The 20515-nt window shown below is 37.6% G+C and overlaps 1 protein-coding gene and 1 long non-coding RNA gene across 2 annotated transcripts in view; both read right to left on the bottom strand.

Moving 5' to 3' along the window:
- Positions 1 to 11091, bottom strand: part of LMBRD1 (LMBR1 domain containing 1) — a 61047-nt gene extending 49956 nt beyond the window's left edge. The window contains exons 1-3 of the mRNA XM_058176561.1: positions 10940 to 11091; positions 9112 to 9288; positions 3450 to 3510 (exon numbers count right to left, since the gene is read on the bottom strand). Coding sequence (XP_058032544.1) covers positions 3450 to 3510; positions 9112 to 9288; positions 10940 to 11005 — 304 coding nt within the window. The 5' untranslated portion in view covers positions 11006 to 11091. The remainder of the gene's footprint in view (positions 1 to 3449; positions 3511 to 9111; positions 9289 to 10939) is intronic.
- Positions 11092 to 16838: 5747 nt separating this feature from the next.
- LOC131194388 (uncharacterized) lies at positions 16839 to 19781 on the bottom strand. Its single transcript, XR_009154157.1, has 3 exons — positions 19292 to 19781; positions 18035 to 18110; positions 16839 to 16973 (listed from the first exon to the last, which is right to left on the bottom strand). It is a non-coding gene; the product is annotated as an uncharacterized LOC131194388 (long non-coding RNA).
- Positions 19782 to 20515: the final 734 nt, after the last annotated feature.

Raw genomic sequence — 20515 nt, 5'->3', positions numbered from 1 at the left:
GACAAGCTCAATGTCCTAGCCCCTGAGCCACCACGTCCCTCACCTATGCCTTTATACTGTGTCTATTACCAAAGCAGCTGACAAACCTTTATCCTCTCTTTACTGACATGTTTTATGTGTCAAAGAAAAAAAAAATCCTATTGATTTTCTTAAAACAGGAAACCATTTATCAAGTATAACAGTGCCAGATTTTACAATATGGTGTTTAAAATTTGTAAACATAATTATCAATATAGGAGATGGCAAACATATTGAAGATCCTTTTTTTTAAGATCACTATTACAATAACTAATACTCTCTCAACATGAGGCTAAAGCTCTCAATGTAGACTTATTACAGCTTATTTATTTTATTAACCAAACAATTCTGATTAATCTTATTTATTTATTTATTTAAATTTTATTTATTTTTCACATTTTTATACCGCCCTTCTCCGAAGACTCAGTACAGCAAATAAAACAACAATAATACAAAAACCATTTAAAATACCATAACAAAATTAAAAAACTTATTAAACTGCTGTATACTTAAAACTATTAGATAAAAATACAAAGATAAAACCCCTGTTAAAAATCCGCTAAAATCCCTAATTATTAAAATCAATCAATCAGGCCAGCCCCGCTTGGTGGAAAAAGAAAGTCTTGAGCTCGCGTTTAAAGATCCGAAGATCAGGGAGAAGACGGAGTCCCACCGGCAGCTCGTTCCACAGAGCCGGGCCCCCCACAGAGAACGCTCTTCCCCTGGGGGCCGCCAGCCGACATTGGTTGGCTGACGGCACCCTAAAGAGGCCCTCCCTGTGAGAGCGCACTGGACGCACCGGACAATGGGAGGGAACTGGCGGCAGCAGGCGGTCCTGTAAATATCCCGGTCCGATGCCATGGAACGCTTTAAAGGTGATAACCAACACCTTGAAGCGCACCTGGAAGACCACCGGCAACCAATGCAGCCCGCGCAGGAGAGGTGTTACATGGGAGCTACAAGGAGCTCCCTCAATATTGAATGTCAGTGATATTCTTAATACAATTGATGCTACCATGCATAGATGCTGCATTTTTATGTAATGAAAAATAGTCAATATATCAATTAATTTAATAAATCAAACACACTCAGACATATTTATGAGAAATATATATTGCATCCAAATACAAGATATAAGGAAAATCACCACTGAGTCGAGTTCCTCTCTTGATAACTATCTACATGCTTTGTGGAGGATTTTTTTGCAACAATACAGGATTGGATTGCCACTGTATCTTCTTCTGGAATGTCTTTCAACTTCCTAGTCTGCAGTCTTTGCATTTTGGAATTTCTTGATAGTATCTTGCCTAAGTACTGGTTAAGTCAGACCTTGCTTAGGTTTCTGTAATCACTCTGCTACCTGAATGTCTTTGGGCCAATCCCTCTCAGCCCAACTCACCTCATAGGATTTTTGTGGGAAAATAGGAGGAGGAAAGTGTGCTGGATGTTTGCCAGCTTGAGTTATTTGTAAAAATAATAAAGGCAGGAAATAAATGCCTTTGGGAAGGCAGGCTGGGAAGTGGCTCACCAGGCTAATGCAGCCTGTTATTAACACACAGCTGCCTGCAATTACAATTATTGCAGGCTCGAGTCCCACCGGCAGCTCGTTCCACAGAGCCGGGGCCCCCACAGAGAACGCTCTTCCCCTGGGGGCCGCCAGCCGACATTGGTTGGCTGACGGCACCCTAAAGAGGCCCTCCCTGTGAGAGCGCACTGGACGCACCGGACAATGGGAGGGAACTGGCGGCAGCAGGCGGTCCTGTAAATATCCCGGTCCGATGCCATGGAACGCTTTAAAGGTGATAACCAACACCTTGAAGCGCACCTGGAAGACCACCGGCAACCAATGCAGCCCGCGCAGGAGAGGTGTTACATGGGAGCTACAAGGAGCTCCCTCAATATTGAATGTCAGTGATATTCTTAATACAATTGATGCTACCATGCATAGATGCTGCATTTTTATGTAATGAAAAATAGTCAATATATCAATTAATTTAATAAATCAAACACACTCAGACATATTTATGAGAAATATATATTGCATCCAAATACAAGATATAAGGAAAATCACCACTGAGTCGAGTTCCTCTCTTGATAACTATCTACATGCTTTGTGGAGGATTTTTTTGCAACAATACAGGATTGGATTGCCACTGTATCTTCTTCTGGAATGTCTTTCAACTTCCTAGTCTGCAGTCTTTGCATTTTGGAATTTCTTGATAGTATCTTGCCTAAGTACTGGTTAAGTCAGACCTTGCTTAGGTTTCTGTAATCACTCTGCTACCTGAATGTCTTTGGGCCAATCACTCTCAGCCCAACTCACCTCATAGGATTTTTGTGGGAAAATAGGAGGAGGAAAGTGTGCTGGATGTTTGCCAGCTTGAGTTATTTGTAAAAATAATAAAGGCAGGAAATAAATGCCTTTGGGAAGGCAGGCTGGGAAGTGGCTCACCAGGCTAATGCAGCCTGTTATTAACACACAGCTGCCTGCAATTACAATTATTGCAGGCTCGAGTCCCACCAGGCCCAAGGTTGACTCAGCCTTCCATCCTTTATAAAGTAGGTAAAATGAGGACCCAGATTGTTGGGTGGGCAACAAGTTGACTTTGTATATAAATATACAAATAGGATGAGACTATTGCCTTACACAATGTAAGCCGCCCTGAGTCTTCGGAGAAGAGCAGGATATAAATTCAAATTAAAAAAAAATATATTCCTGGGTTAGGTCAGATAAACTAATGAATGGCTCTTGTTGTCCTAACATTTCGACATGGGGCCTTGAAGGAGGCATTCCATGGTGGAAGTGGTTAGTGGACTAGGAAGAAAATCCCTTCTCCACCCTGCTGTATTCAGGTTTCTAACTTATTTAATATTTTAATATTTAATATTATCATATTTAAAATATTTTGTGCTTTTGCTTTTATGATGATATATGTGGCACAGTTGCTTGACACCGAATGGGCAGCATATAAATTTAATGAAAAATGAAAGATAAAATATGCTTTTACAAGTACATATGATTTATTGTCATGGAAAACTGAACACTTTGTCAAACAGACATGCCTTCCTATATAAATGACTTCATAGGCATGCAGATTTTTTTAAAAAAAAATTGTTGAAAGCTTAACAATGTTTGGAATTCTCTATGAATTTTTTTCTCATATGAAAAAAAAAAACATATGACATGGAAGGTTATACAGTGATTGTCAGAGAATCTTGGGACATCATCCTGTTAAAATTAGCATAAAACTTTTGAAATTGTATAAAGATGAAAGAAATAACCATGAGATCAGTTAAGAAATACTTTGGACTATGGCACCACCGAAATATTACGTAATAAATCTAACTAGATTCTGGAAATTGCTAAACTTTTCATCCTTACTATAAGTTTATGAAAAAATTCAGTATAGAGGAATATTTGCAATACTTACTGTAATATGCATATAATACAGTGTCTTCAATTTGTCTTGTAACATTGGCATCAGCCCAGTCCTACAAATGTTCACAGAAGAAAACAGTCAGAGTACATAAGCAGCTATTTTCATGTCCAGTTAATTTTTTTAAAAGATCAATCTCTGCAACTATGCAAACATATAGTCTAATTATATATAATTAATCACCTTTATAAATAATATTGAAGCCCATTTAAAAGTAATATTCAAGAATTCTTCATATAAAGAAATCTATAACATGGTAGTAAAAATTAGCATGTATTGGGTGAAGGTGAACTAAGAATCAACAATAATTCTTCAAAAATATTAAGATGCATTAATAGTTGGGAGCAAAGAACACGCTAAAAATGTTTTAATTACCCAGGCATTTTCCAATAAATAATATTTATTCTATTTGACTATTTGTAGACACTATTAATATATCTTAATGAAAAATTACAAAATAGGTAGGTGATATATTTTAATGTTGTAGGGTGCTTTCTTTATTTTATTAAATTTAGATACTCCCTAGTTCCAAACAACTCTGGGCAGTTTACAATTAAAAGTAAGGAGGAAAAAAACCCTTTAAAGCAGAGCAAAAAAGAACCATGCATGTCTGGAAACTATACAACATAACAAAAAAATTGACAAAGACTCAACCCTCACCCTAGTACCAGGCCTTGGGAGAACTCCAATTCTTGAATCCTATCCAAAACTAAAGACAAAAGGCCCCAGATCTCGGAGTCAAATACCCCAGTTACTTGCTAAGACAGAGCCTGAACCTGTTACTTCTCATCCAGATCTGAAAACCTTTGAGATACTCAGTCAGAACACTGACAGCTTCATCAATTAAAACAGACACACAAAAATAAATAAATAGGACACAGATGCATAAAGTTATAGAATACAAATTCCTAAAATAAAAAATAATCTAAATTGAATAAAATATCTTTCTGAATTAACCATGAATTTATAGAATTATGCTTCTATATAAAAAATCTGCCCCATCCTTACATTATTGTGATTAATCACTACCGAATCACAGAACGTCTTGTATTTTCTTGTATTTTAGAAAGCCTGCAGACAGCAGGTTCTGACATACAGCCCTAAATCTCAACAGCAGATCACATTTGGAAGAAAGTTCAAATGTTACTTTCATTTACACTGACAATGTTAAGAGTACAAATTCTGAGAATGATACTTTCTATTGCAGTACATAGAAGTCCCAAGTGACTTGAATACATCCACAAGGCTGTGTGAGATATTCAGGAAAACTGACAGCCTTTTCACTTCTGTGGTGGTTAAAAACCTAGATGAGAATTTCCTGCAATACAGTATCATTCTGAAGGAAATTCTGTACTGCCTTCACCAAGCATTGGCAGCAGATCTCTTGCTATGACACTTGTCAGCTGTCATAGTTCTGATTCTATAACCCTGTAGCACTTGGCTGTCAGGAAAATCATATTGGATATGGTTAGCATTCAGATACTAAGATGTTGGGTACATCCTATGATTTTTAATGCTAAAAGTTAATTATTTTCCTAGTAACAATGTCACCAAAACCAATATATTGTACTCAGGTTGCCCTTATTAACAACCAATGCAAATCACATCAACTTGATGAGCAAAAACAAGAATTTGCATTGCAGACTACAGGCAGTAGCAACTCAATAGTTCTTTTCCCAAGCTATGCACACTTAGAAAAAGATTACAAGATCTCGCTTGTATGAAACTCTAGATAACATTTCTCTCCCTAAAGTAGATTTCTTAATATTTTTTTAAAAAAATCTTTACAAAACAACTTTCAATAAATCTTACCAAAGCATCTTAAGTTATAATGCCCTAAAATGGAATTGTTATTGGTTTAAAGGATTAATAAAGAAAAATAGATATAACAAACATTTGTGATTTTAAAAATATTTTAATGGCCTGTTTAAAGAAAGCACAACTGCTTTCTTTTGTAATATAGTTAATCTCTATGGATCTTATGTGCTTAATATATTTTTTTACAAAGACGCCCTTATGTTTTACCAGACCGTCAAAAGGGTTTATGGTACAAAAAGGTTGTAAAAAGAATTGCTGCTATAAAGCACAAAAGTTAAATTGAACATTCTCTAAATCAGGGGTCTCCAACCTTGGCAACTTTAAGCCTGGAGGACTTCAACTCCCAAAATAGGAGTTGAAGTCCTCCAGGCTTAGAGTTGCCAAGGTTGGAGACCTCTGCTCTAAACAGCAAATTACCTTCTTCCCCACCACCCCACTTTTTCATAGTATATCTGATAAACATTTATATTTAGTTTGAAAGAGGGTGGGCAAACACAGATTTGTTTAAAAAAGGAACTCACATGTCCACCATTGATCTAATAGGGCCAGTCATACCAATCTATATTGTAAGGCTAAACCCCAACTTCAATTATAGTGAATTGCACAATATCAATATTGATATTAGAACTTCATAGAAAGAGGACATACAAAATCTAGTATGGGAATGATGTGGATTTAGAAGAATATAAAAAAGTCATTCAACTGGAGAAAAACAGAATTAAAGATCTGAAAGAGAAAAGCTATAAAGAAAATAGTAAAATAGACTGAACCTGGGTCAAATACAGTTTCGAGAAATAGCATTCAATCTATTCAGGAAGAGACTGAACTTCCTCTGATAATTTCGGGACCTTAGCTTTTGCTTTGTCACTCAAGTCCAAGTAGTTCCAGTGGCAGAGAGACCTTTTGCTGATATTGCTGATTACCAACTACAGCCTTTCCAAAATAGGGATAATTTAGCCGCAATTATTAACAACCATCAAACATCCTAACTGCATTACTGCAATGTATTATGCATGAAACTGCCTTTCAAGACCATCTAAAATTTTCATTTGGTAGAGATTGTGAAGGCTATTTCAATAAAGACTGCTGGCCAATCAAATTCTTCTTCCACACTTCTCCCAAATCTTCTCCAGAGATAAAATGAACACTCATAAGGAGATTTGGGGAAGTTTGAGGACTAATAAAGCAAAGGATGCTTTATGCCCAAGTAGAAGCATGTTGCATAATACTTATTGCAATACATACACAGCTGCCAGAATTTGAACCATCTACTTTCATACTCCCTTTTCTTGAATTTCAGGGTATCTGTTAAGATATTTAAATTTAGTAGTTGGAGCAGTGGGGGTTGTACAGTGAGTCAGAACACAGTTATAGCTGATTGACTGAAGAGCGCTGGCTCCTGCGTGAGGCAATCTGTGCTGTGATTGGTTGCTGTGGAGGGGAAAGTGGAGTTTCCCTTTCCCCCTGCCTTTTTCTTCTGTGCCCTGAGTGCTCTATGATTTACCTGATGATGCTACTGTTTGCCTGACTATCTTGTTTGATGTATGTAAAATATATTTATCTTATTTATTTTATATTAAGAGCCGTGGTGGCACAGTGGTTAGAATGCAGTACTGCAGGCTTCTTCTGCTGACTGCCAGCTGACTGCAATTTGGCAGATCGAATCTCATCACACTCAAGGTTGACTCAGCCTTCCATCCTTCTGAGGTGGGTAAAATGAGGACCCAGGTTGTTGGGGGCAATACGCTGACTCTGTAAATCGCTTAGAGAGGGCTGTAAAGCACTGTGAAGCGGTATATAAGTCTAAATGCTATTGCTATTTATATAAAACTAAAAGTCAGTGTCTATGACTTCATTTGTACACCTGCTGCACAATGTCCTGACAGTATCTGATGCTCCATCCTACTCCAAAATCTAACTTGGAGCAGTTCAGCAAATCTCTTTCCTCAGAAAATTTTAATTGCAGAATCCAATTTCCCCCTTACAGTAGTGCTTAAAAGTTTGTGAACACATATTTTTTCAAAGTTACATACTTGTGACCTAAAATTGATCTGTTTTCCATACAAGTCCTAAAACTTCATGCAAAGAAATCAATTAAACAAATGAATAAAAACATTATATTTGTTCATATTTATCTATAAGAAACTAAGATGCTGAGAACTCCATTTCAAAATCAGCATTCAGTAATCAATAAACTGAGCAAGCAGAGGAGTTGGTCAGATAGAGAACTGCACAAAATCCAGCATACAGCACCAACAGGGGTAAACAACAACAACAACTCAAACCTCATTTGACTAAACCTTTTTTCCTGGCAACTTAATTTTACTGGCTCCTGTTCCTTAGGGTTTTCTAGGTCAAAATCTTCATAACCAGTTAGTCTAGTATATTGTTTTTCAGCTACTTATTTATTTAGCTCCCAGCCCAAACTCATATGAACAAAAAAAATCCAACTTCCTTTCCCCTTGAAACCCACACCTTTCCTCTCATTGGGAGGGCAGTACTGTATTGAATTTTGAAAATATAAGTAAAGCTTTAACAAACTAATGGAGGGAAATGGTGATGGTTAAACTAGAATGTCCATTATATCTGAATATGCATGCCTATTTTACACATCCTTAAATCATCCGAACAGGATGTTATCCGTATGCAGAAGCATGTATAACATGCTTATATTTTGTGGCATCTGAATCCCAATTTGAGGTCTGTTAAATCAAACATTTACTGTTCTTAAAATTCCCTAGCTAGCCATTAAGCCACTCAAAATTTAGAATCCTCAGTTATAGCTATTCACCCAAGTACTCAGGTTTAAGACTTCCCATTAATCTACTGAAGTGTGTATGAAGGTTAATAATGGCAATATATATGATATATAAAATAATGAACTGAAAATCTTGGAAAATCAATGGGTCCAAATGTTATGAATCTTTAAGTCCTTGGGGATGAAGTTAATTCATCAGAAAAACTTGTTCAGTAATTATTATATTTTCCAAAACATATTTAAAAATAATTGTGTGTGTGTGTGTTGTCACTGTAAGAAATCAGAAAACTCTTTCACTCATAAGAATTGGTTGTATTCTTTCAGGTATTCTTTTTGGTTTCCTGTCACTGTGTATTATAATGTAAGTTAGTTTTACTTTGTTTTATTTCTGTGATTATATGCACAACCAATATTTTTCAAAGTATTGTTCTAGAAAACCAGGTTTTAATCTGGTATTAGAGCCTTTCACTAGAGTTAACATTAAAAATATCTGTTTCTGCTATCAGTATTAATCACTTCATTTAAAAATCAATATTACAATCTTAATGGCAGGAATAAAACAAAAAGATGGAACCAGCATATTTGAAAATATTTTTCTAAAAAACTAGGTTATATCCAACATTATGCATCTGGAATCAGGAAATGTCTATTCTGATTAGTCTTCTTTTAATATAAACTGTCCCAAATTAATTTATCTCTCTCAAACAAATGAAGTGCAACTTTGCCAGAATGAAACCAGACTTTGTAAGTGTTTGTTCAGTAGACTTATGTACTTCACTCATCCAGCTTCTATCCTGCGTTTTAACTCTAGGCAAATATTCAGATCAAAAGCTTTAACAAAAAGCAGATTTAAAATAGAATAAATGTTTCAGTATTTTTTTAAAAAAAGAAACATGCAGCAATCTAATTATTACAATATAAACATGTCAATATCATTCATAATTAAATCAGTCTTACTGCATTTGCTTTCTAGAACAATTCAAATCCTTTTTACTTTCCCAAACAAAACAGAAACAACAAAAAAGCCAAGGGAACAGGATTTGTTATAAAAATTATAGAAAGTAGGGGATAAATAAATACCTTAAAAGTTCCATTCTGGTTCTTCACATAAGAAACTAGAAAAATGTCCACAGGAAGGAGAGCTGATGTAATAAGTGCAATTGCCAAAGCAAAAATAGATGTTATGGTGGAAATTACTTCACTTTCACGCCTACTCTGGTACTTGCGGACATAAACCCAGCAAAATACCAAAATGACCTAAAAAAATAAGACAAATAATTTTAACAAAATAATAATTTCAGCATTAATTTTATTCTTTATATACATACTGAAATAACTCTGCTGTATTTCAAAATATGCTTATTTGGAGAAATTTATTCTCTTATTTATTTTAACTTTACATGTTAGAAAAATAACATCAAAATTATTGAAGTGCAATTTCAATCTATCAATTGCCACATCTCTGAAGAAGACTGCATCCTCATCTATCATGCACTTGACTGCTGTTTAGTCAATTATCATTATTGTAACATAATACATTGTTTTACGTGTACCATCATATTTCTTTATCTAAAATGTTGTTATATGTCTGATATAACAATGATATGATAGAGCATCTACAGTACAAAGGAATTCTTGACTGATCTTAAAAAGTTAAGGCCTGAATAGTATTTGAAGGGAAGATGCTCAAAAGCCCAGAGTTGTAGGTTAGACTAGGAAGATTGAAAAAGTAAAAAAGGAAGGCATCAATGGTCAATTCTGTAATTTTGTTACAAAAAGTGCACAGATGTGCCAATGAAGCTAGCAGGAGACAAATTCCAACTGAAGTAAATGTTACCTTTTTCAGTTAACTATGGATGAGAATGTAATGAAATACAAAGAAAATAAAAAGTTCAATGTTATTAATTAGGACATCAGAGAAAACTTTCACTAAACTGTTTGCTGCAGCGTATTAGTTTACTAAATAAACCATTTCATGCAACATATTAAGAAATTACGTAGTTTCTGGTTTTGGCCTAACCCTAATGTATGTATGAAGACCACTAATTATATTTAACAAACCATGGTTATGTCCAGATTTTCCCAGGCATGTATGATCTCTACTCTCTGACCAGGAAAACTGTCCAAAAATGTCCATGATGGAAGCAATGGAATTACAGGTATTAAATCAGGAGAAGCAGCAGCAGCACTTTCTAGCTGCGTTTTCTTTAAAAATATCCTAACTGTATCTATTACTGACCTGAGATTCAGATGGTTAATGTTTTTGGTAAAACAAAATGTATTAATGCAGGCTTAGCTTATACAGATTTGGGATATTACAGAAACATATGATTTCGTATCTCAAATACTGGCCTAGTGTCACTGATTTGCAATTTCGCACAGGGCACGCTGCTTTAGAAGCAGTAGAGGCTTTTGATTTTTCAAGACTGCTCCAGGCTTGGTCACTTCTGGAGGGCATAACCAAAATAACCTTAACTGATTTAATGAGGTGTTCAGTGCTAGAGAAGGCTAAGTTGTGTACTTTATATTACGTTTTTCTAAGGCGGGGGTGGGGGGGGGGAAACACGATTCGGCTTCGGGGTTGCGCACCCTGACAAAGGCGGCGAGTCTCCTGGCCGCTGCGCCGCTTGAAGTCTCGCCGCAACACACGCACTTTCCAATACAACCTTGACCACTACGGCTTCAGTCTCAGCTACATTTACCCGAGGAGTAAGCCTGACTGGGCAAAGTGCTCCCAGAGAGTAAAGCCTGGACCGGTGCCCAGCATGAACTCAACCGCCTCCCCAGAAACTATTTCTCCCCAGAGGCGCCGAGAGCGGGGAGAAGCTTCTTCAGCGGCGAGGAGAGAAACGACACAGGGAGGGAAATGAATGGAAGGCCAGCCAAAGCCCTGGTTTATTCCTCCTACCAGTAAAGCAAGGCCGAAGAGACACCATCCAGTCACCAGATCTGTCTCGGCAGTGAAGGCCACCATCTTCACTTCCGGCAACAGCACAAGCGCGAAGAGCAGCAACAACCGACGGAGACGTCGCCGACAAGGGAGGAGCTAATTGAGGGGACGGAGGGGGGGTGAGGCCGTTGCCGTAGGAACCACCAAAGCCACGCTTTCGCCGGAACGCCCCGACGGCACTTGGAATGTTTCCATTGGCTGATGTCATAAAGCAGCAGCCAATGAGGGAAACCGACTTCCGCAAGGTTCCTATACGTCAGGTGCGCTAAGGCTTTCGGGTGAGGAAAATGTGCGTGATTTAGTCTCATGGAGGGAGGTGGCATTGCAAACGACTCGTGATTTAAGGTCGGACTTAATCACGGATCCCAACTGAGTCCTAAAGTTCTGTTGCTAAGTGAAACATTTGTTAAGTGAGTTTTGCCCCATTTTACCACCTTTTTCACCATAGTTGTTATGTTACACTCCCAAAAGCTTTAACCAAAAACTGTCTACCATTGACCTCACCCCTTTCCTAAGAGGACTATAAGGGGCGTGCATAAGTGCACAAAAGTGCCTACCTTTCCTGTCCTATTGTTTCGTTTCAATGTATGTGCTTGTATATAATGTGACTAAATAAATAAATAAATAAATAAATAAATAAATAAATAAATAAATAAATAAATGTGAATCACTGCAGCTGTTAAGTTAGTAACAGTTGTTAAGTGAATCTGGCTCCCCCATTGACTTTGCTTATCAGAAGGTCACAAAAGGGGATCTGCAGCTGTGTCTTTTGCAGAAAATATGACTTCAGCAAAAGAGTGGTCAATGCCTGGAATGACCTGACTCTGGTCTCATCCCCAAACCCCCAAAATTTTAACCTAACACTCTACTGTTGACCTCACCCCATTCCTAAGAGGTCTGTAAGGGGTGTGCATAAGCACGCCAGCATACCTACTGTCCCTGTCCTAATGTTTCTTCTATTTGTATCTATTTTATGTATCCAATCCATGTTTATACTTATTAACTAATACGTTCTTGAAAAATAAATAAATAAAAATATGAGTCAGTTGCTAAGCATTTGAATTTTGATCATGTGACTGGAGAATGCTGCAACGTTCATAAGTATTAAAAAACAATCATAAATCACCTTTTTCAGTGCCATTGTAATTTTAAATGGTCACTAAATGAACAGTTGTAAGCCAACTGTTCATTTGGTTTACCAAATCTGTACTACCTGTACAGATCCTCCTGGGAAAGGATGCCCACAGGATATCTTTCCAATGCAAATTTAATTCCTGTAATACTGATCACTCTGGCCTCAGTTATCATATGTGTATATATGCACCTTCATGTAAATATGCACACAGTGTTACAAGTACAGAGTTGAAAGAAGGGTAGGTAGCATGCCATTCTTGCTAGAGTGAATCAGAAAGAAGCCAAATCACCTGACAGCACAACAGTATTAAAAGATGCACCAACCTCTTATTAGGTCCAGCATCTTGGCTTCTAAGGACTGTCTTCTAACACTGCTATCCTCTGTGGACAAATCTGTTAAAGCCTCTGTGGACATATCTGTTAAAGATCCTAAAGGATCTTTGGGAGAAGCAGGAGGTGCAAGAGGAGTTCTGCCTTGACCTTATAAACAGGAAACATTGTCATCTATGAGAGAATTTCACTTGTCTGGAACCGAGAACTGAAATGCAGCTAACTACTTATAGTACATTTTTAATTTTAGAGAAGTGGTTTTTATCAATCACATTAATTTTGCAGCTGAATACTAATTGTTCTCACATATACTTAAGTTCTATATACAGTATTATCATCTGTCATCTTTACAGCCTGACATTACTGCACTTGATTGCAAGTGACGCATTCATCATTCATTTTATATGAAAATCAGACATGCATCAACCTATCAAAATTGCCTTTACACAGCATAGTAAATTGAAATAAAAAAACCCCTTCTCCATTATTATTTATTGTGGGGTTCTAGCCACTCTGGTTTCCAAACTATGGTTTATGAGTTAGCATACTGTATGTGACAAACTTGTTGCTTCCTGTATTTATTTTATTTTTATTTATTTATTTATTTTGTCACACAGTATATATAAGCATAAGCATGAAATAATTATACAATATATAAGCATAGATATAAGTATGAGTATGTAATAGCTATATTAATTGGATATAACGAAAGGAAACAATAGGACAGGAACGGTAGGCACGCTTGTGCTCTTATGCACGCCCCTTACAGACCTCTTAGGAATGGGGTGAGGTCAATAGTAGACAGTTTTTGGTTGAAGCTTTTGGGATTTTGGGAAGAGACCACAGAGTATCTTATGCTATGTGAGTTCAGTGATTTTTCTAAGCATATCTCCTTTATGTGATTATTGTGAGAATTAGAGGAATGGTTAAGGTTGTCTTTAGCAGAGTGCAAGCAGAATGCTGGATGGGTGGGTCAGATAAGATAGAATTTCTGAATTCAAATATTTCTGAATTCAAAATTGTGTCATCTACCCAGGAAAATCAAATATAAGAGACCAGATAGATGGACATATTTTCCCTGCTGTTTTTTTGCAAATCAATAATATTTGTTTTTTTTTTCACAGCCTTGAGATGAGAAGCACATGTTCAAAATTGGCATAACCTTAATTCTATCTGACCTGACAACAGGTTTATGTCAGTTTTATCCTTTAAGATATGAGTATTGTGCTTTCAGAAAAAGGGATGGGGGTATACTTTTTCTAACCTTGATCAAGGGAAAGCAATAGATGCAATCTACATAGACTTCTGCAAAGCTTTGACTCAGTAGTACATGATAAACTTCTCCTAAAACTAAAATCCTATGGTATTTCAGGACCTCTTCACAATTGGATAAATGCCTTCCTGTCAAACAGACAACAAGTGGTCAAAATTGGCAAAGCTCTATCAAATCCTGTTCCTGTCAAAAGTGGCATTCCCCAAGGCAGCGTTCTTCATACTGTACATACTACAACGCTCTTCATACTATACATAAATGATCTCTGTGACCTTATCTCAAGTTATTGTGTTCTCTTTGCTGACAATGTCAAACTATTTAACACCACCAACAATACTTCTACCCTTCAAAAAGACCTTGACTTTGTATCCGATTGGTCTAAAACTTGGCAGCTCCAAATCTCAACCAGCAAATGCTCAGTCTTACATATTGGGAAAAAGAACCCTAACCATAAGTAAAAGCTTGATGGACATGACCTTGTAGATAGGCCCCCATCTTCACCCATATTTTCAATAAATCACTAGAGATGTGCTATGTTCCTTCTTGCTTCAAACGCTCTACCATCATCCCAGTGCCGAAGAAGCCCACCATCAAGGAACTGAATGACTACAGACCAGTTGCTCTAACATCTGTAGTCATGAAAACCTTTGAAAGGCTAGTGCTTTCCTACCTGAAAACCATCACGAATCCGCTCTTAGACCCCTTGCAATTTGCATACCGAGCAAATAGATCAATAGATGATGCTGTTAATATGGCTCTGCACTACATCCTACAACATCTTGAGTCTCCAAAGACCTATGCAAGGGTCCTCTTTGTAGACTTTAGTTCAGCATTCAATACCATCATTCCAGATATTCTTCTAACTAAGCTAAACCAGCTACAGGTACCGGAACAGACTTGTAAGTGGATCACAAGCTTCCTAACAAACAGGAAGCAGCAGGTGAAGCTAAGCAAGATCACATCAAATACCTGTACAATTAGCACAGGGGCCCCCCAGGGCTGTGTGCTCTCCCCACTTCTCTTCTCTCTGTATACCAATGACTGCATCTCCAATGATCCATCTGTTAAGCTACTGAAGTTCGCAGATGACACAACAGTGATTGGTCTCATTCAAGACAATGACGAATCCGCATATAGACGAGAGGTCGAACGACTAGCCTTGTGGTGCAACCAAAACAATCTGGAACTGAACACACTCAAAACCGTAGAAATGGTGGTAGACTTTAGGAAAAACCCTTCCATACTTCCACCTCTCACAATACTTGACAACACAGTATCAACAGTAGAAACCTTCAAATTTCTGGGTTCTATCATATCGCAAGATCTCAAATGGACAGCTAACATCAAAAACATCATTAAAAAGGACAACAAAGAATGTTCTTTCTGCGCCAACTCAGTAAGCTCAAACTGCCCAAGGAGCTGCTGATCCAATTCTACAGAGGAATTATTGAGTCTGTCATTTGCACCTCTATAACTGTCTGGTTCGGTTCTGCAACCCAACAAGAAAAACACAGACTTCAGAGGATAATTAGAACTGCAGAAAAAATAATTGCTACCAACTTGCCTTCCATTGAGGACCTGTATACTGCACGAATCAAGAAGAGGGCCGTGAAAATATTTGCAGATCCCTCGCATCCTGGACATAAACTGTTTCAACTCCTACCCTCAAAACGACGCTATAGAGCACTGCACACCAGAACAACTAGACACAAGAACAGTTTTTTCCCGAAGGCCATCACTCTGCTAAACAAATAATTCCCTCAACACTGTCAGACTATTTACTGAATCTGCACTACTATTAATCGTTTCATAGTTCCCATCACCAATCTCTTTCCACTTATGACTGTATGACTATAACTTGTTGCCAATTGTGTTGTAAATGTTGTACCTTGATGAACGTATCTTTTCTTTTATGTACACTGAGAGCATATGCACCAAGACAAATTCCTTGTGTGTCCAATCACACTTGGCCAATAAAAAAATTCTATTCTATTCTAGATGACACTCAGTCTGTCAAAGACCTTAGACTTCTCATATCAAATGATCTAAGTGCCAAAGCCCACTGCAACTACATAGCAAAAAAGGTTCTAAGAGTTGTAAACCTAATTTTACGCAGCTTCTTTTCCAAAAACTCTACACTACTAACCAGAGCATACAAAACATTTGCTAGACCTATTCTTGAATACAGCTCACCTCTCTGGAACCCTTACCACATCTCTGACATTAATACAATTGAACTTGTCCAGAAATATTTTACAAGAAGAGTTCTCCGCTCCTCTGAAAACAAGAAAATACCTTATACCACCATACTTGAAATCCTGGGATTAGAAAATGTAGAACTCCGCCGACTCTGACAAGATCTGTGTTTAACACACAGAATCATCTATTGCAATGTCCTTCCTGTAAAAGACTACTTCAGCTTCAATCGCAATAATACAAGAGCAAACAATAGATTCAAACTTAATGTTAACTGCTTCAATCTTGATTGCAGAAAATGTGACTTTAGTAACAGAGTTGTTAACGCTTGGAACTCACTACCTGACTGTGGTTTCTTCTCAAAATCCCAAAAACTTCAGCCAAAAACTGTCTACCATTGACCTCACCCCATTCCTAAGAGGACTATAAGGGGCGTTCATAAGAGCACAAAAGTGCCTACCGTTCCTGTCCTATTGTTCCCTTTCATTATATCAAATTAATATAGTTATTGCATACTTTTGCATATGCAAAACATATATATGTTTATAGGATGTGTTGTTGTTTTATGTCAATGTTTGCGTATACTGTTGTGACAAAATAAAAAATAAAAAAAGGCTTTGATCCAAAGTAAAGATCTGCTCCAATGGAATTTTGCAGTCTAAGGTAACAAAAAATGCCAAGGTGATAGTTGCAAAAGTTTTGTCCCCTTTTTGTTATCATGTAATTTATGGCAGGCTGACTTTGGTCATGGTCATGACAGGGTCACTTTCTCAGCCCAATCCACTGACCTTTTATGGGGAAAATAGAAGGCAGGAATATATACCAAAATATATTTTAAGTCAATATAATGTTTTTATTATGGTTATCTTACTGACTTTGTGTGCATCAGTACATCTTCATATTATACTAGCTTAAGGTATCTCAGTAGGCCTTCCTGATATACTTTCCTGATAGGTTTTGCCAGATGTTAATCACTCTTCAATTTCATCTCCTTGCAGTATATTGTTAAAAAAATCCCCAAAATGAGTACAGGTGTCTTTGAAGTTGAGATATAATTCACTGAAATAGATTAAAAAGAAGTAAGTTAGAATAGAATCACGTTACTACAGTCCTGTATTTGAAGAGAAACCATGTATAAATTATATATCAAACAGCAAATTTTAGCCAATTTGAAAGAGACAATAATTTAAGCTGATGAGTAACTTCTCGGCAGAAATTAGCAAAATTTTTCAGTACATTTGTCTTTGGAACAATTCAGCCTAGCATATCAAGACAAGCCATCCAGTGGTGGGATTCAAATAATTTAACAACTGGTTTTCTGCCGTAATGACCAACTGGGTGGGCATGGCCATGGTGGGCATGACCAGGAAGTGTGATAGGCAGCAGTCACCCACCTACACCCCCCAGGAGCAAAAACTGCGTCCCATTTAGGGCCTAGGAGGCAATGGTCAAATAATTTAACAATCGCTTCTCTGCCTTAATGACCGGCTGATTAGGCATGGACAGGGTGTGTGACAGGCATCACTCAGCCACCTGCATTCCCTGGGAGCAAAAACGAGCTGCGGGGGGGATGCCCCTTCACCCCCCTACGCCCAGTTTTGGGCCTAGGCGTCCCTGAAGCCTCCTGAGCAATGGGGGACGCACCGCACTCCCCACACCACATTTTGGACCTAGGCCTTCCTGCACTTGCCTGGGAGCCAAAATGGGGAGTGTGGGGACTCCTGGAAGGGGCGGGAAGGGACAGAACCAACCAGCAATTTAACTACTAATACACCCGATCTGGCCCGAACCGGCTAAATCCTAACACTAAAATCATCTAAATTCTATTTCTAATGCTGCAAGAGAGTGCATTCTGTCTAAAATCACTTATTTTATGGCTGAATGATATAGCCCAATTATGGGTCATCATTAGCTTTTCTGCATCCCTGGTATAGAATTCTGCAGAATTTGAAAATCTCAGGAAAACTCATGATTTTTTTCTTAATTTTTTTTTACACAATTCCTATGTAAATCTCTTACATAACAACTGCCTCTCAGTATGATTTCACATTTGTTCAATAAATATGGCATCTCATCTTTGTCTATATTGTATTTGGCTAAACATTTTTGAATAGATATACCTGGGAAACCGTGGGAACCTCTGTAGAATCTAATTGATCTTGTCTTTGTCTCTCCTCTCGAACATGGAAGATTTTGCTGTTGTAGCAGAAATGCAGATATCCAACAAAAATGTAAGTTAACTATGAAACATTCAGACATGAAGTCTTAATTTAGCAACATTTTGGAAAGTTTTCCCATTTAATTCAGTAGAAATTATACTGGACTTTAAATATGAATTTCAGTAATGCTCTTTGATTTTCAAAGCTTTCTGAAACTAGATTCCCATTAACATACAATATAGCTATCAGTCAAGTGGATTTTCCTCCTGTCCCCCAAACAGCAAGGAAAAATCTTTGCATATACATGCAAATCCGATCTCATGATTGATGAGGCCTATTCATGCCGAAATAAACCACTATTTTAAAATGGCAAAGAAATTTTAAAAACCTCATACTTTAGTCCATTTTAAACCCACTGCTTCTTGTCCTGCCCTCAGGTGGTTTGGAGCATGACTCCCTCTTCTTTGTGGCAGCCCCTGAAATATTGGAACACTGCTATCATGTCACCCCTGGTCCTTGTTTTCCTTAAACTAGATATACCCAGTTCCTGCAACTGTTCGTCATATGTTTTAGCCTCCAGTCTCCTAATCATCTTTGTTGCTCTTCTCTGCACTCTTTCTAGAGTCTCCATATCTTTTTTACATCATGGCAACCAAAACTGGATACAGTATTCCAAGTGTTGTCCACTAGGATTCCAAGATCCCTCTCACAATTACTACTATTGAGTGAGATACCACATATACTGTACCTGCACATTTTGTTTTTCTTGCCTAAATGTAGAACCTTACAGAGGTTGTTCTAATTTCTTACTATCATGTAAGATACTTATAGTGTTTATTCTTGGTTTAGCGAAGGGGGAAAAATCCCGATACGTCACCTTACACAGCCATGACAAGCCATGAGTTTGACACCCCTGATCTAGCTCATTGATGAAGATGTTGAAGAGAACTGGGCCCAAGACAGAACCACTGCATGCTTCTCTCCAGTCTCGTAGTTTCATTGAGGGCTGCATGCTGACTGCGATTGATCAATCTATTGCAAATCCATCTGGTGGTGATACTGTTTATGCAACATGGTTCTATCTTATGAAGATATAGGCTGTGCCAATGCTACTTTGCCAAATGCCTTATTGAACTCTAAGTATACTATATCCACACCATTTCCTCAGTCCATTAACTTAATCATGAATTTAATCACACCTTCTTATTTATATAGTACCTTTGCTTCTGGATATTCTTTCAGTTTGTTGCTCAGATCCTTGTTTTCTTTCATAAAGCATGCCATTTTCACTGGCTGAGGTCATTTTCCTCTTCCAATTAAGATGCCGAAATTACAAGATGCATACATCAGTCATAGAATATAAATAAGCAGGCCAAAAGAGGAGCTTAAAACAGGATTGTAAGGGAAATGAATTACTTAAGCTCTTATGGTGGCATCTTTTTCTGCCAACTTCTTTTCTTGCCTTGATCTTATTTCTTCCATCCACTTTTTTTCTGTATTTCCATGGAAAAACACTTGTGCTATTAAACAATATTCACAAAATACTTTACATATTAACCCACCAATAGCCCCGAAATTTAAGACTGGTCATTAAATAGGAAGAATCAGGTATGGTGCCAGAGGGAGGATTGCCTTTGTATCCTGTTAGAGGTTCTCAAACAAACAAAATAGTTGTTTTGGTCTCTTTGTTGATGTCTGTATTTCTGGAGACAGATCTGCAAAAAGAAACAATTTTTCCTGAAGACAAACCAATTGGAGAGGCAAATTTACTAAGTATTATAAATCATAATGTGGATATAATCTATACTGGCTGGAGTCATATCAAGTTGCCCTGCACTTTGGCTGCATTCTGACTATTTGTAGTACTTCTGGCAAAATAAGCCACATAAGCCACATTTTGAAAGGAAAGTAACTAATTATATCCATCTATTATGAATCTTATATTGTAGCATCTTCATTTACTAGTTTTCAATGGAATTTATATATGCCTCCTCTAAGCAAAATGTTAATACTTGTAGGTGAGACAAAGTATGGTGAATTTGGATTTTTAGCCACAATCCTTAAACAAGCTGATTACAGATGAAGCTGCTGAGAATAATTATTTCTCCGTATTGGTGGAGACAGCAGCCAGAGTGGGTTGTACTCGTCGCTTCAGATTGGAGGACTGAGTCTGATGAAGCTGTTAAGTCCCGCCTCCTGTGACCCGGGAATCCAGCTTTTTACTCAGTCCCTCAGCCTGGACACACGTGTCGAGAATTTCTTCCCACTCTTGGGCTAGAGCAACTGTTTTTGAGATCTGATCGTAAGTGTTCACTTGATTATTATGGATGCAGGAAACCCCTTTCCATTTTTGACTGGGAACTGGGGTGTTTCTCCGTTGTCTGCAGAATGCATTTGAATTCTGCTTCAATCCTGTTGAATGGCAGGCATTCCAGGATCCTT

The sequence above is a fragment of the Ahaetulla prasina genome, chromosome 1 (genome assembly GCF_028640845.1).
Source record: "Ahaetulla prasina isolate Xishuangbanna chromosome 1, ASM2864084v1, whole genome shotgun sequence".
NCBI lineage: Eukaryota > Metazoa > Chordata > Lepidosauria > Squamata > Colubridae > Ahaetulla > Ahaetulla prasina.
The sequence above is the reverse complement of the archived record's forward strand: the minus strand, read 5'-3'. Positions and strand labels throughout refer to the sequence as shown.